The sequence below is a fragment of the Echinops telfairi genome, unplaced genomic scaffold (genome assembly GCF_000313985.2).
Source record: "Echinops telfairi isolate 266 unplaced genomic scaffold, ASM31398v2 ScPeMD7_3533;HRSCAF=4204_0, whole genome shotgun sequence".
Lineage (NCBI taxonomy): Eukaryota > Metazoa > Chordata > Mammalia > Afrosoricida > Tenrecidae > Echinops > Echinops telfairi.
In genome coordinates, this window is record NW_022107431.1 from 25,454,257 (window position 1) to 25,464,515 (window position 10,259).

At 43.8% G+C, this 10,259-nt stretch overlaps 1 protein-coding gene across 1 annotated transcript in view; it reads right to left on the minus strand.

Moving 5' to 3' along the window:
- The window catches only part of LTV1 (LTV1 ribosome biogenesis factor), a 21,660-nt gene extending 12,024 nt beyond the window's left edge, over positions 1-9,636 (minus strand). The window contains exons 1-4 of the mRNA XM_045294486.1: positions 9,545-9,636; positions 8,405-8,536; positions 6,756-6,926; positions 37-124 (exon numbers count right to left, since the gene is read on the minus strand). Of these exons, the coding sequence (XP_045150421.1) occupies positions 37-124; positions 6,756-6,926; positions 8,405-8,536; positions 9,545-9,547 (394 nt within the window). The 5' untranslated portion in view covers positions 9,548-9,636. The remainder of the gene's footprint in view (positions 1-36; positions 125-6,755; positions 6,927-8,404; positions 8,537-9,544) is intronic.
- Between the last annotated feature and the right edge of the window lie 623 nt (positions 9,637-10,259).

Consider the following 10,259-nt stretch of genomic DNA (forward strand, 5'->3'; position numbering starts at 1 on the left):
TCTATCCACTTGAAAAGTTAACGATATTAAACATACCTGAAACAGGAGCTGCTTTGTTTAACAATCCAATGTCTTCCTCAAACTCCGACGCGAACACCGACGAAGGCAACTTAATTCCAGTGCTCTTGAAAAACAAATTAGTGGTTAAATTTAGAAAATTTCCGAATTACTGTACTGGTTTAAATGTTTCCATACATTAATGTCCACCTAGATCAGCGGTTCCCAACCTGTGGGTCGCAACTCCTTTGGAGGCCGAACCACCTTTTCATGTTATTTCCAATGGTTTTAGGAACTGAGACATCACTCCTCTATCCATCTCCAGGTAGTTCCGCCAACCTGCAGATACGCCCACAAAGGAGTACTAAGCATGATGACACCATCGTCCTAATCCCATCACATACCCCTTACAAATGCAGGTGTAAAGTAACAGGGTTGGCGCCATAATGTACTTATGCGGACCAGTCACACATGTGTAGAGAGCAGATACTGTGTAGAGAGCAGCTGCTGTGTTGACATCAGCAGTAGTGGAGGTAAAACGACACTTCGTGAATTATAATTACTGGGTAAATGTAAAATCATGTACATAAAATCATCAACTACTGTAAAAAAAAAATCTGTACCATGAGAACTTAATCTGGATGCTGATCGGTTTTTTTATATTCAGCTGTGGTTGATGTGAATACAGCCCCCTTGGGATAGTATATTAAAAAAACAACACAGAATGGTAAATCTTTAAGAAAACTTTAAGAAAATTAAGAAAACTTTAATGAACTGTATTGACTAAATTATGCCATGTATCATCTTTTGTATTATTAAAGTTATTGTTACCATATATATATTCAAGTATAAGCCAACCCAAACATCAGCCAAGGCACCTAATTTTACCACAAAAATGGCATTAAAAATGTGCTGAAAAACTCGGCGTATACACGAGTATATACAGTATATATTATTTTCATTAGCAAACCATCCCATGACAATGGATTGTGTAGAGAAGAACATTAAGAAAAGAAAATATAGTGAGGATTTTTTACAGTATGGTTTTACCTCAATAATTACAGCAGGGATTGAGAACCCACAATGTCTTGTTTGTTGTGAAGTTCTATCAGCCGAATCTATGAAGCTGAACAAACTAAAATGCCATTTTGATAGCAAGCATCTGAGCTTTGCCGGCAAGGATACCAACTATTTTAGAAGCAAAGCTGATGAACTCAAGAAAGGTAGACTTGATACTGGTGGCAAGTACCAGAGTACCAGAAACATAATGTAGCAGCTGTTGAAGCTTCGTATTTGGTGGCGACCACCAGAGCTATGAAACTTCACACCATTGCTGAGGATTTACTGTTGCGGGGGGCCAAAGACATTGTTCGAGTTATGATCGGAGGCCAATTTGCTATGAAATTGAATGCAATTTCCTTATCTAACAACATTGTCCGCAGAAGAATAGACAACATGTGTGATGATATTCTTGATCAGGTAGTCCAGGAAATTAAATCTGCTCCACTTCCAATAATTAGCATCCAGCTTGATGAATCTACAGACATTGCAAACTGTTCAGTTACTGGTTTACATGAATTATATTAACAATGGCGACTTTAAAGATGAGTTTCTTTTATGCAAACCTCTTCAAAGGACAACTACTGCGCGTGATGTATTTGACACAGTTGGTTCATTTCTGAAAGAGCATAAGGTCTCTTAGGAAAAGGTTTGTGGTGTTTGCACAGATGGTGCCCCAGCTATGGTAGGATGTTGATCTGGATGTCAACGTTTGGTACTGAATGAGTCAACAAAAGTCATCAGAACTCACTGTATGATTCATCAGCAAATATTAGCAACGAAGATGCTGCCACAAGTGTTATAAGAAGTAATGAAAAGCGTCCTAAGTTCTGTCCATTTTGTAAAGGCGACTGTTTATAAACAGTCGACTGTTTTCGCAACCGTAAAATGAATTGGATGCACCAAATAATGCTCTGCTATTTCACACTGAAGTGAGATGGTTGTTGAGAGGAAAAGTTTTAAAACGTGTCTTTGAGCTTCATGATGAACTCAAAACCAGGTCAAGAAACAGGGAGAGTGAGCTGTGAACATGAAGGTGGCAGTCAGAGGAATGCCAGCAATGGCTGAGTCAGAAGAAACATAATGGCAGAGGGTGTGGCCAGCAGCTAGGCGAGGGGCCTGTAATTGATTCTCTGAGTAGCAAGACAGAGCTAACTCCGCAGACACCTTGATGATGGACCTCTGGCCAAGAAAGGTTAAAGGGTTTGCTGACCTGAGTGAGAGCGGTCATTAAGCAAGGTTTAAGGCTTCAGATTTAGGTCTTGGGCCTCCACTATCCTAAAGTTGAAGTTTTAAAACATTCACGATTTTCCTTTTGAACCAGTGTCTTGATTTTCTAGGCTGCTGAAACAATATTAAAACCTGGCTGGTTTTAAATAGAAATGTATTGTCCTCCTACAGTCCTAGAAGCTGTCGGTCCAAGATCCAGGGTTTTGAGGGTTATAAAATATAGTGATTACCTTTGCAAATATGTTTCAAACTTTGAAAAATAACCGCAGCAGCAGCAGCAGCATATACATGAGTCTGTTGTTAGGTGCTGTGGAGCCAGTTCCAGCTTTGTACACTAGAACACTGCTTACTTCTGTGCCTCTCACTCTCCTTGCTTCCTTTGAGCACTTGGTTGCAACCACTGTGTCGCTTCATCTTGTTGACGATGGATCTTCCTCTTTTTTCCTCTCCACAAAGCATGATGTCCTTCTCCAGGGATTGGTCCCTGGCGGTATACTGGTTATGTCTTCAGTGGTTGGCAGTTCGAAACCACCAGCAGCTCTTTGAGGGAAAGACTGGGCTTTCTACTTCTGAAAAGTTAGTCTCAGAAACCCACAAGGAACCGCTGTGAGTTGGCATTGACTCAATGGCAGAGTTTGGATTAGACACATGCAAAATACACGAGGCCATCTTTGCCCCTAAGGAGCAAAGCCTTCTGCTATACTTCTTCCAAGACAGATTTGTTCTTCTGGCAATCTATAGCCTACTCAACAGGTTTTGCCAACACTATAATTCAAATCCACCAGGATCTTCTCCGTCTCCTCACTGTCTAGTTTTCACATGCAGATGAGGTGAATGAAAATACCATGGCTTAGCTCAGAACAACTCAGTGACAGCTTGGCTATTGAACAAGAAAGTACGTCTTATGCAGATTTGCCCAATGCTGTTTGACACTTTGTCTGAAGAGTCGCAGATCCCAGAGAAATGGAAACTATGACAACTTTAATCTTTCTTGTTTATCATGATGTTGTCTATTGATCTACTTACAGGCTTTTTTTTTTTTTTTTGTAATCCACACAGAAGGCTGTATTCTTCAGTCGTCATCAATATATGCTTCAAATCCTTTTGCTTCATCAAGGAAGGTTGTGTCATAGCTTTCTATGCTCCACAGTAAAATGTCTTTGCATAGTCGATAAAACACAAGTAAACCACCTGTCTGGTATTTTCTTCATCATCTGACATCAGCAATAATCTCCCTTCTTCCATATCCTCTTCAAAATCCAGCTTGAATTTCTGGCAGCTCGTTGATGAGGTACAGCTACAACGGTTTTTAAATTATCTTCAGCAAAATCTTACTGGCATGTGATAATGAAATTGTTCAATAACTTTTGCATTGCTGGATCACCTTTCTTCGGAATGGGCGTAAATATCAGTTGGGGGCAGGTGGCTGTCTTCCAAATTTCTAACAGACTAGTGCGTGCTCACAGCACGACATCAGTTTGTTGTAAGCCTTCTTCCCATTGGTGTTCTGTCAATTCCTGGAGCCTTGTTGTTTCCTGTACCATTCAGTTTTACCAATAGCATCTTTCAGTTTGGAACTCAAGCCTTGAGCCTTTCTTCAGTGTGTTCTTCCTTTTGGTCATCTAACTCAAATCTTTGCATATTTTGTACTACCGCAGTGCATAATTTAATATAGCTCTTCTAATCATAGTCTTTGTAACTCCCACCAAACGACCTATTTTTTTCTAACAGGTGTGGGGGAGAAAAGGTGGAGAAAGATATTGACACATTAAATGGTCGCTAATTGTGATTGTTGGGTATAAAACGAGCCATCGCTTAAGCAGGAAGGGGGTTCGCACTGACATCAAGAATGAAGAGCCATGAATGGAGTTAGTCCTTTGAACCCCAACATCCCTGGTACATTGAGCCTACTTGATCCAGGAACACAACAGAAAGAATAGCTCCCTGGTCCCAGAGTAAGTAAAGCCAAGTGCCTTCAGGCTGGCAGGTAGCTCACTTGCCTAGGGTGACTCCACATGTTTAATTGGGGAGCGATGTGTACTGAACTACAGAACTAGAGCCATCTGCGTTTGGGCTGAGACTTACGGTGGAGTGTGGTGCTTTAGGGAACTTCTGTTTAGCAGCACTAAAAGAACTTTGTAGCACTGCCCGGGCGGGGGCAGGGGGCACGGACCATATGGCTGAGAGACCAAATACAGAAAGACTTCTCTCTGGGTAAAGAGGCTGTCCTGACTAGGAGAACCATGCTGTGAGCATTTCTAATCCTATATTGTAATCTGTTAACTTCCCTAATAAATCCGGATTGTCGGTATGGGGTATGAGTTCTGGGTGACTACTACAATTAATTTATTAAACTCAGCTGGGAAATGGATAGTGCTGTGGGAGGGGTAGCTGATGTCATAATATGCTAAGGTTGGGTAGTGATGGTAGACCTGATCTATGCTCCTATGACTCCTAAAAAACTGCTTTGGGTTTCATTGCCCTTCCCCCTTGTGAAGCCTGAGGTGAGATATGTTTGTGTTTTTTTAATACACATACAATGTCTTCTCTTCAGCCCTCTTACATCATCATTCCTTCCTTTACTTTAGCTCTTCTATGTTTAAGAGCAAGTTTCAGACAGAGGCTCTTCTGACACCCCTTTGGTCTTTTCTTTCCTGTCATTTTCATGACTTCTCTTTCTTCATGATATTCCTGATCTCCTCTAACAACTCTTCACGCCTTCTCTTCTGATGGGATGCCCTCAGGTCTTATTTTGGCTCTCTTGGACCTGATTAAATTTTCTTCAGCTTCAACCTGAACTTACATACGAGCAATTGGTGATCTCTCCTACAATCGGTTCTTAGCCTTGTTGTGATTGCTGACAGTGTTTTCATTGACTTTCCCCACAGATACAGTCAATTTGGTTCCTAAATAGTTCACCAGGCGAGGTCCTTATGCACAGTTGCTGTAGTTGTTGAAAAAGGGCATTTGTAATGAAAAAGTCCGTTTAGTCTTGCAAAATTTTATCAAGTGATGTCTAGCTTCATTTGTATCACCAGGGCCGTATTTTCCAAGGGCCAATCATCCCGTGTTCCCAACTTTCACATCCATTCACCATAATTATCAATATGCCTTGATCGTGTGTTAGACCAATTTCAAGCTGAAGTTAGTAGAATCCAAATCTTCATCATTGGCTTTAGTAGTGGGTGCTACATAAAGGTGAACAACACTAACTGGCTATGCTAGTAGGCATACATATTATCCAAGCACAGAGAGTAACCCAAAGATGCAACGCCCTTTCCTCTCAATGCGACAAACTGATAGATGAGTAATGGGGAGTGGAGTGTTGCCAATGACTGTTTTTACTCAAAATGAAGAATTAAAGTTAGTCTTAAAAGTTTTCTCAGTACACTGAAAGAAGTTGAGCCATTGCTCAGCCCCTCACCTCCCACAGTTGGTCTTGGAAGGGAGATAATTAGTTAAGTACTCCACTACCGATGTAATGGTATTGGGGCAGGGGGAAAAGAACCAGGCTGGTTTTACAATGAAGGGGCGTAGCAGGGCATCTAGAGCACAAGAGGACTAAAGCCAAGCTAGTAAAAGCAAAGCTGTGGTTATTATTACATCTTTCTTCAGGATGACACCCTGAGACTTTATCGTAAGCAAGACTTAAAGCTTGCTACAGAATATCATATATACTTGTGTATAAGCAGAGTTTTCCAGCACATTTTAATGCAGTTGTTTTGATAAAATTAGGTGCCTCAGCTGATATTCGGGTCGGCTTATACTCGTGTATATACGTATTCTATCTTTAAGTAAATAAAGAACAGAATCCACTCTCTAGCAGTATTGTGGGTAATAAAAATGTCCCTCAAGAAAATCTACTTTGAATAAGAAAACAAAGATAGTAACAATGGCATGCAACACCAAGTTCCAATAAGCATGTGCTCCCATATTTACTTAAGAGAATCAAAATGGACTGCTGGTTGAGAGGAGCAACAGGTATTTTCATTATTACTGGTCTCACCTGCGCTCCCTTATGAAAGCATGCAACCTTTACAGAGGTGTTATAGAAGGGAACATTCGGCAAAGGTTACCTTCCACTCTAGAGCAGAACTTCTGATTAACATAAAGTTTAAATATTTTCACCTACTTTCCATCTACGGAAAAGGTGCCTAATATAACCGTATCTTTTAATGTACTGCTCTAAACCAGTCTAAAGGATTTGACGCCTGACACCAGAGAGCAGATGGTCATCTCGCCAGTGGCCCGTGCATGCACCCACATACTGAATAAAGCCATGGCCACACTGCTCTTTAGGCTCTTACTATTTCTTGCCTCCCACTCATCAGACCAACCAACAAAACCCAAAAGCAATTCCCTTACTCCCCAAACAAACCGAAACCATTATTTCAATTTAGAAATGAGGGGCTCTTCCTTCCCCTCTCCCCGCACCATTTTATCACACTGAAATTGCGGAAACACCTTACCGGAATGGCTAGAACATCTTCTTTCTCATCTCTCCTGTCGTGTGCACTGAAGCCTGTGGGAATCAGCTCTGAGGGTCCAGACGGTTCTCTCAGATGCTGCAGGTAGTCGTAGTCATCATCAAAGAACACACCGAATTTTCTCTGTTCTGCTCGCCTTTCTTCATGATTTACCTTGGACAGTAAGCAAGACCAAGGGTAAGACGCAGAAACATCACAACGTGAGCAACTTTCTGAAAAGGCTGCAGGGGGCACAGGGAGATATTAGCTGACAGCAGTAAGAAATTTAGAAAGAATTCCTGACAAACTGGGGAAACACAGAGCAACCCAACTGAAGTCAGTGAAGTGCAATGGATGAAAATAATTGTTTCTATTAACAACTGTTATACCAAGAAAACTACACGGCACACATTTTATGACGTATTCGGTAGGTTAGGGGGCTTAGAAGGCTAAGTATAATTTCTTGTCTTTATATGCAAAGGAACTCAGCAGAGTAGGGCAGAAACGGCTTTACAGAAAATCACCCACCCACGGCTAACACCCCACACTCTTCCACATTACAGTTTATCAAGGTTACTCTGTGATGAAAATGATCAAACCAACATTTTAAAGCCCGCCCCCACGTCCTCCTCTCCACCCCCACCCCCACCGGGCATTTTCAAGCATTAATCAACAAGGAGCCCTGGTGGCATAGTGTTATGCATTGGCCTGCTAACCACAAGGTCAGCAGTTTGAAACCACCAGCCACTCTTGAGGAAGAAAGGTGAGACTTTCTATTCCCAGAGTTACAGTTTAGGAATACCAGAGCAGTTCTAGCTGGTCCTATCAGAATACTATATGTCTGGAATCAACCCAATAGCAGTGAGTGAGAAATGACAAGTTCCAGTATTTTCCAATTCATGAGCTAAATCAACAGGTGTCAAATGCAGTTTCTGATTAGGAAATAGTATACCTAGATAAGCAGCCATTGAGATATGATCACGCCCCCCAGGAACATGACTTCTGGCATCACAGCAACAGGGGATTTAGTAAATATATACTAATTACTTTATGCCTATTTACTCATTTAAATCAGGGCTTTGGGTATGACCCCTGGCAGAGAATCTGCCTGTCCACCTAATTACAGATTCACAGATACACATAATGCGAATCACCTGGGCATATTGCTAAACCTCAGATTCTGGGATGAAAGTGCCAATTCTCGGGGGGCGGGGGTGCTTTTGACCAAAATGAACGAGTCTGAAGCCCTCCTTTAAACTTGTCAAATCAAGGTGCTTTAGCCTCCTAAACAAAAAGGAACACGGCTAATGTAAAAGTCGGTCCATTTATTAAAAACCAGCCTCAGTACATTCACGAAACTAAACATGGGTCTTCCCAGTGATCATAGTTATTTGAAAACAGGACCAACTAGCAATAATTTATTAAAAACTATTAACAGTGCCCTTCTGGCACCAGCTGGTAAGGGTTGGATTGCCAACCTTAAGGTCAGTGGTTCCAATCTACTGGTTACTCCTCAACATGAGAAAAGTGAGGCTGTCTGCCTCCATGAAGCCTCAGAAACAGCGGACACCACGTGTGTGCAACAGCCCCATGGCCAGTTTAGTTTGGTTTGATGTCCCCTTCACAGGCGCTGGCTCATGAACAGGACCTACTTTCTGGGTGGGCAAAAGAACCCTCTGAGGTGCAGTCTCATCCGCTGCTAACGGGTCTCTCTGGCTCCGGTGGACCAGGTGAAAAGACACAGCTTTCTTTTTCTCTATGAAGGGTTTTTTCTTCCTGTGAGGCTTCAAAGGAAAAGAATCAGGGTAAGTCATTAAAACAAGACATTTTTAAAAAGTTAGCTATATTATAGTTCAGAAAAGAACCTTCAAACAAGTCAATGTCGATGATTAGCAGTTTTAATCCCTACCCTTCTAAGCTATCCTGCATCACCTGTATATTCTATCTAAAGGATTTCTACTTCTCTTCCTTCCACCAGGATTGAGAACCTATTCTGTGCAGGCCTGGTTATGGACACGGGGAATACAGCAGCCGACAAGCCAAAGTCCGGTTTTAACAGACAAGAGAAAGCAAATATGTCAGGGGAAGAAAACTAAACAGTGATAGCAGATGTGAATGACTGGAGCTTCAGACTGGGTATGCTAGGAAGGTCCCTGACAGGTAGAACCAGAATGACAATGAGCTGGCCACCAGAAAGCTGGAGTGGGGACAGTTCCCATTGGGTGAAGACTTCATGTACAAACTACTAAACAAAACTATCAACCAAACAGCTCGTGCTAAACACGGGGCACCATCCCCATCTACGTTCTTTTTTTCACTAGTCACCCCATTTTCTAAACCACTGTCCCTGTAAGACTAGGTAGGGGGTCTTACTTTGGGCACAACCTTAGTTCCTCCCACAGTTTCCTTTCTCCAAAGCAGGCAGGCGGGTCGGCTGCCTTCCAATCCCTGGGTAAAGTAGAAACGCTGCCCGAACTCCGTAAAGCACCAGTGTGTTCTTTGTCAAGGGGCTTTAGTGTACCAAAGGCACGCAAGACTGCAGGTCTGTGGAGGGCATTCGCTTTGGCCCATTCCCTAGGGAGAATCGGACACAGGAGACCCAAACTAAACTGCAAAATGTCATCTGAGTGTTGCGAGAGCCCTAGACCAGGAGCTGGTTTAAGTGCTGCTGCCTGCCCGCACTTCCGGACTCGCCTCGCCGGGGTCTAGAGGCCTCCCTGTCCTTAGTCGCGGCGGCCACAGCGGGACCAGCCCAGAGCGCCCTGCTGCCGAGGCAACGAGGTCTTCCTTACCATGTCGTGGCGGTGCGCAGCTCGCCCCAAGAACCGTGGAGGCTACGCTCTAAAAGCCCCGGCCACCGACAGTGCTCGACCCTTGCCTGCGTTTCCAGTCCCAAACACACGTGGAACCCCCCCCCCCGCAGTCGCAGACAATGCCGTCACGCCCCCGGCCGTGGAAGCGGACCAATCACCGAAGAGCTTATGGGCGGGGACCGGAAGTTACGTAAGTACGCGCGCCCGGCAGGCTCTCCAGAAGCCGCTGGGAGGTGGGGCTAAGCCGGTTCCCACCCCTGGGCCTGCGGATTCCTCTCGGCCGGGTTTAACCCTCTCGGGGAAGGGAGTCGCTCTCGCCTTAGCCAGGTGGAGACACAAAACTTGTCTCTGAGGCTGTGGGTGGGGTGGCTTCGTGGGACAGCTTGCTTGTGTAGCGCCCTCAGTGGAGAGCTCTGTTTGACGCATTCAGCGTCCCCATGGACAATTTTACCCAGTGCCTTTCCCCCAACCGGAACAAAACAAAACCGTGTGCAGGAAGGAAAGGTGGCCACCCTCCCTAGCCGCCCTGGTTTCAGGTTTCTATGGCTCCCGGCGGTGCAGAGCCGGTTGCCTTAGTAACGTAGGATCTTGGGGGCTCTGATATTTCGGGCTATACCAAGCTCTTTTATTTTCCACCCTTGAATGGCCTGCGTTCAAAATGTCCCGTTCACACAACCCTCAAGGATGGCCGTTA